This window comes from Oncorhynchus tshawytscha, linkage group LG12 (genome assembly GCF_018296145.1).
Source record: "Oncorhynchus tshawytscha isolate Ot180627B linkage group LG12, Otsh_v2.0, whole genome shotgun sequence".
Classification (NCBI taxonomy): domain Eukaryota; kingdom Metazoa; phylum Chordata; class Actinopteri; order Salmoniformes; family Salmonidae; genus Oncorhynchus; species Oncorhynchus tshawytscha.
In genome coordinates, this window is record NC_056440.1 from 74880926 (window position 1) to 74886925 (window position 6000).

A 6000-nucleotide genomic window follows, 5' to 3' on the forward strand; every position below is an offset into this window, starting at 1 on the left:
AGCACAGTGTTTTATCCACCAGCTGATGATGTCATGATGATGTCATGTCTCCAACACCAGCTGAGTGTTCTCTGTAAATACTACAGCACAGTGTTTTATCCATGATGATGTCATGTTGTCTCCAACAGGAGCTGAGTGTTCTCTGTAAATACTACAGCACAGTGTTTTATCCATGATGATGTCATGTTGTCTCCAACACCAGCTGAGTGTTCTCTGTAAATACTACAGCACAGTGTTTTATCCATGATGATGTCATGTTGTCTCCAACAGGAGCTGAGTGTTCTCTGTAAATACTACAGCACAGTGTTTTATCCATGATGATGTCATGTTGTCTCCAACACCAGCTGAGTGTTCTCTGTAAATACTACAGCACAGTGTTTTATCCATGATGATGTCATGTTGTCTCCAACACCAGCTGAGTGTTCTCTGTAAATACTACAGCACAGTGTTTTATCCATGATGATGTCATGTTGTCTCCAACACCAGCTGAGTGTTCTCTGTAAATACTACAGCACAGTGTTTTATCCATGATGATGTCATGTTGTCTCCAACACCAGCTGAGTGTTCTCTGTAAATACTACAGCACAGTGTTTTATCCATGATGATGTCATGTTGTCTCCAACACCAGCTGAGTGTTCTCTGTAAATACTACAGCACAGTGTTTTATCCATGATGATGTCATGTTGTCTCCAACAGGAGCTGAGTGTTCTCTGTAAATACTACAGCACAGTGTTTTATCCATGATGATGTCATGTTGTCTCCAACACCAGCTGAGTGTTCTCTGTAAATACTACAGCACAGTGTTTTATCCATGATGATGTCATGTTGTCTCCAACAGGAGCTGAGTGTTCTCTGTAAATACTACAGCACAGTGTTTTATCCATGATGATGTCATGTTGTCTCCAACACCAGCTGAGTGTTCTCTGTAAATACTACAGCACAGTGTTTTATCCATGATGATGTCATGTTGTCTCCAACACCAGCTGAGTGTTCTCTGTAAATACTGCAGCACAGTGTTTTATCCATGATGATGTCATGTTGTCTCCAACACCAGCTGAGTGTTCTCTGTAAATACTACAGCACAGTGTTTTATCCATGATGATGTCATGTTGTCTCCAACACCAGCTGAGTGTTCTCTGTAAATACTACAGCACAGTGTTTTATCCATGATGATGTCATGTTGTCTCCAACACCAGCTGAGTGTTCTCTGTAAATACTACAGCACAGTGTTTTATCCATGATGATGTCATGTTGTCTCCAACAGGAGCTGAGTGTTCTCTGTAAATACTACAGCACAGTGTTTTATCCATGATGATGTCATGTTGTCTCCAACAGGAGCTGAGTGTTCTCTGTAAATACTACAGCACAGTGTTTTATCCATGATGATGTCATGTTGTCTCCAACAGGAGCTGAGTGTTCTCTGTAAATACTACAGCACAGTGTTTTATCCATGATGATGTCATGTTGTCTCCAACAGGAGCTGAGTGTTCTCTGTAAATACTACAGCACAGTGTTTTATCCATGATGATGTCATGTTGTCTCCAACAGGAGCTGAGTGTTCTCTGTAAATACTACAGCACAGTGTTTTATCCATGATGATGTCATGTTGTCTCCAACACCAGCTGAGTGTTCTCTGTAAATACTACAGCACAGTGTTTTATCCATGATGATGTCATGTTGTCTCCAACACCAGCTGAGTGTTCTCTGTAAATACTACAGCACAGTGTTTTATCCATGATGATGTCATGTTGTCTCCAACAGGAGCTGAGTGTTCTCTGTAAATACTACAGCACAGTGTTTTATCCATGATGATGTCATGTTGTCTCCAACACCAGCTGAGTGTTCTCTGTAAATACTACAGCACAGTGTTTTATCCATGATGATGTCATGTTGTCTCCAACAGGAGCAGACATATTACTTTAATCAGCAAATAAATACAGTCATTCAATCAACCTACACAAACACACCCTACATGTACAACTGAGTATTCTCTGGAAGTACTGTAATATACCCAGACAAACACACCCTACATGTACAACTGAGTATTCTCTGGAAGTACTGTAATATACCCAGACAAACACACCCTACATGTACAACTGAGTATTCTCTGGAAGTACTGTAATATACCCAGACAAACACACCCTACATGTACAACTGAGTATTCTCTGGAAGTACTGTAATATACCCAGACAAACACACCCTACATGTACAACTGAGTATTCTCTGGAAGTACTGTAATATACCCAGACAAACACACCCTACATGTACAACTGAGTATTCTCTGGAAGTACTGTAATATACCCAGACAAACACACCCTACATGTACAACTGAGTATTCTCTGGAAGTACTGTAATATACACACACATAAAAAAACACACACCAAGTTCAGTTTACTTCCTGAATTGATTGAATTGAAATAGAATGTAGCCCATCCCTGCCATACATCTTAAAACCCAAAGTGCTTTACAAATCAGCATTTAAAACTAGATTGAAAACATTCAAGGAGAGAATGTCATGAGGGTCAGGTAAAAGACAGGTGATTGTATTAAATCCTTAAAGAAATGGAATACTGCTCTCCCAGACAACCTTGCTAGTGCTCTCACAGAGAAGCACCTCCCTGTCACTGCTGGTCAAACAGCATCCAATCCATTACAGAGTGAGTTGTGAATGACAGCTCACAGTCCCACCCACTTGCTGCTGTCATTTAAACACAAAGCACCTTCAGGAGTTAAGGACACACACACCGCCCACCTTATTTATGATCCCTTTCTCTTGTGGCAGATGCCCTTAATCAAGGAGCACAGCAGGGAACACACTTTGAATACTATGTACAGTATACTCACTGTGTGTGTGTGTGTGTGTGTGTGTGTGTGTGTGTGTGTGTGTGTGTGTGTGTGTGTGTGTGTGTGTGTGTGTGTGTGTGTGTGTGTGTGTGTCCTCCAGGTGGTTCGAGCCGTTTGTCATTCAGTGGCTGTCTGAGAATGAGGATGTTGCCATGGACTTCCTACACGGAGCTCTGGGGAGCGACAAGAAGCTTGGTGTGAGTACTCACACACGCTCCTCTTTCCTCACTCGCTCACTCTCACTCGTTCACTGTCTGGTGGTCCTCTGTCTCTTCTCAGTGAGGGATGAATAAATAACAGCAGTGTTGACATACAGCCCTCTGCTGCTCTGCTCACCCCAATGAAATACTGCACCATTGTGAAGTACTAAAGCTCTCTCTCTCTCCTCTTTTTCTCTCTCGGCCAATCTATTTCTCTCCTCTCTTTCTTCCCCTTCTCTTTCTCGCTCTCTCCCTCCTTCTCTGTCTCTTTCTCTGTCTCTCTCTGTCTCTTTCTCTTTCTGTAGTTCCAGCCAACGTCGGAACATGTCCTGTTCTCCTGTTCGGTGGTGGATGTGTTCACTCAGCTCAACCAGAGTTTTGAGATCATTAAGAAGCTGGAGTGCCCCAACCCACAGGCCCTGGCTCACTTCATGTGCCGCTTTGCTAAGGTCAGGCACTAACCCCCTACCTAATGTCCCTAGCTGTGTGTGTGTGTGTGTGTGTGTGTGTGTGTGTGTGTGTGTGTGTGTGTGTGTGTGTGTGTGTGTGTGTGTGTGTGTGTGTGTGTGTTGTGTGTGTGTTTGACTGTGTGTATGTGTATGTGTGTGTGTGTGCGTGTGTTTGACTGTGTGTGTGTGTGTGTGTGTGTGTGTGTGTGTGTGTGTGTGTGTGTTTGACTGTGTGTGTGTGTGTGTGTGTGTGTGTGTGTGTGTGTGTGTGTGTGTGTGTGTGTGTGTTTTGACTGTGTGTGTGTGTGTGTGTGTGTGTGTGTGTGTGTGTGTGTGTGTGTGTGTGTGTGTGTTTGACTGTGTGTGTCTGTGTGTGTGTTTGACTGTGTGTGTGTGTGTGTGTGTGTGTGTGTGTGTGTGTGTGTGTGTGTGTGTGTGTGTGTGTGTGTGTGTGTGTGTGTGTGTGTGTGTGTGTGTGTGTGTGTGTTTGACTGTGTGTGTGTGTGTGTGTGTGTGTGTGTGTGTGTGTGTGTGTGTGTGTGTGTGTGTGGTGTGTGTGTGTGTGTGTGTGTGACTGTGTGTGTGTGTGTGGTGTGTGGTTGTGTGTGTGTTTGACTGTGTGTGTGTGTGTGTGTGTGTGTGTGTGTGGTTGTGTGGTTGTGTGTGTGTTTGACTGTGTGTGTGTCCAATACTATTTCTAAGTGTTTTGATATTGTTACAACTCAGTATTGTTCATTCATTTTCTTGTATTTTTTCTAGACCATCAACAAGGTTCTGTTGCAGTATGCTGCAATCATCACCAAGGATTTTGGCTTGTATCTGAACCAGGAGAAAGTGGTAAGTGTTCTCTGGATGCACATAATGATCATTCTGCACACAAAAAAAGATGGACCAGCCCATCTAGCATTCACCTAAACTTCCCTCTGGCCAGTCTGGTTCTGAATAGTACTGTTACATTCTATATGTATAATAACATGACTGTGTCTCTGTGACAGCCCTGCATCCTCATCAATAACATCCAGCAGCTCAGAGTTCAGCTGGAGAAGATGTTTGAGTCCATGGGAGGCAAACAGGTCTGTACTGTAGCAACCTATTACCTTTATACATACCCCTTACCCTTTACCCCAACCCCAAGACCATGGGAGGCAAACAGGTCTGTACTGTAACCTATTACCTTTATACATACCCCTTACCCTTTACCCCAACCCCAAGACCATGGGAGGCAAACAGGTCTGTACTGTAGCAACCCCTTACCTTTATACATACCCCTTACCCTTTACCCCAACCCCAAGACCATGGGAGGCAAGCAGGTCTGTACTGTAGCAACCCCTTACCTTTATACATACCCCTTACCCTTTACCCCAACCCCAAGACCATGGGAGGCAAACAGGTCTGTACTGTAGCAACCCCTTACCTTTATACATACCCCTTACCCTTTACCCCAACCCCAAGACCATGGGAGGCAAACAGGTCTGTACTGTAGCAACCCCTTACCTTTATACATACCCCTTACCCTTTACCCCAACCCCAAGACCATGGGAGGCAAGCAGGTCTGTACTGTAGCTACCCCTTACCTTTATACATACCCTTACCCTTTACCCCAACCCCAAGACCATGGGAGGCAAACAGGTCTGTACTGTAGCAACCCCTTACCTTTATACATACCCCTTACCCTTTACCCCAACCCCAAGACCATGGGAGGCAAGCAGGTCTGTACTGTAGCAACCCCTTACCTTTATACATACCCCTTACCCTTTACCCCAACCCCAAGACCATGGGAGGCAAGCAGGTCTGTACTGTAGCAACCTATTACCTTTATACATACCCCTTACCCTTTACCCCAACCCCAAGACCATGGGAGGCAAGCAGGTCTGTACTGTAGCAACCCCTTACCTTTATACATACCCCTTACCCTTTACCCCAACCCCAAGACCATGGGAGGCAAGCAGGTCTGTACTGTAGCTACCCCTTACCTTTATACATACCCCTTACCCTTTACCCCAACCCCAAGACCATGGGAGGCAAGCAGGTCTGTACTGTAGCAACCCCTTACCTTTATACATACCCCTTACCCTTTACCCCAACCCCAAGACCATGGGAGGCAAGCAGGTCTGTACTGTAGCTACCCCTTACCTTTATACATACCCCTTACCCTTTACCCCAACCCCAAGACCATGGGAGGCAAGCAGGTCTGTACTGTAGCAACCTATTACCTTTATACATACCCCTTACCCTTTACCCCAACCCCAAGACCATGGGAGGCAAGCAGGTCTGTACTGTACCCCCTTACCTTTATACATACCCCTTACCCTTTACCCCAACCCCAAGTCCATGGGAGGCAAACAGGTCTGTACTGTAGCAACCTATTACCTTTATACATACCCCTTACCCTTTACCCCAACCCCAAGACCATGGGAGGCAAGCAGGTCTGTACTGTAGCTACCCCTTACCTTTATACATACCCCTTATCCTTTACCCCAACCCCAAGACCATGGGAGGCAAGCAGG

General features: G+C 44.9%; 1 protein-coding gene across 1 annotated transcript in view; it reads left to right on the top strand.

Annotated features, from left to right (window-relative positions):
- LOC112264241 (protein unc-13 homolog C-like) overlaps positions 1-6000 on the top strand; it is a 235001-nt gene that overhangs the window by 135656 nt on the left and 93345 nt on the right. Inside the window, exons 20-23 of the mRNA XM_042331063.1 lie at positions 2945-3041; positions 3350-3493; positions 4253-4330; positions 4489-4566. Coding sequence (XP_042186997.1) covers positions 2945-3041; positions 3350-3493; positions 4253-4330; positions 4489-4566 — 397 coding nt within the window. The remainder of the gene's footprint in view (positions 1-2944; positions 3042-3349; positions 3494-4252; positions 4331-4488; positions 4567-6000) is intronic.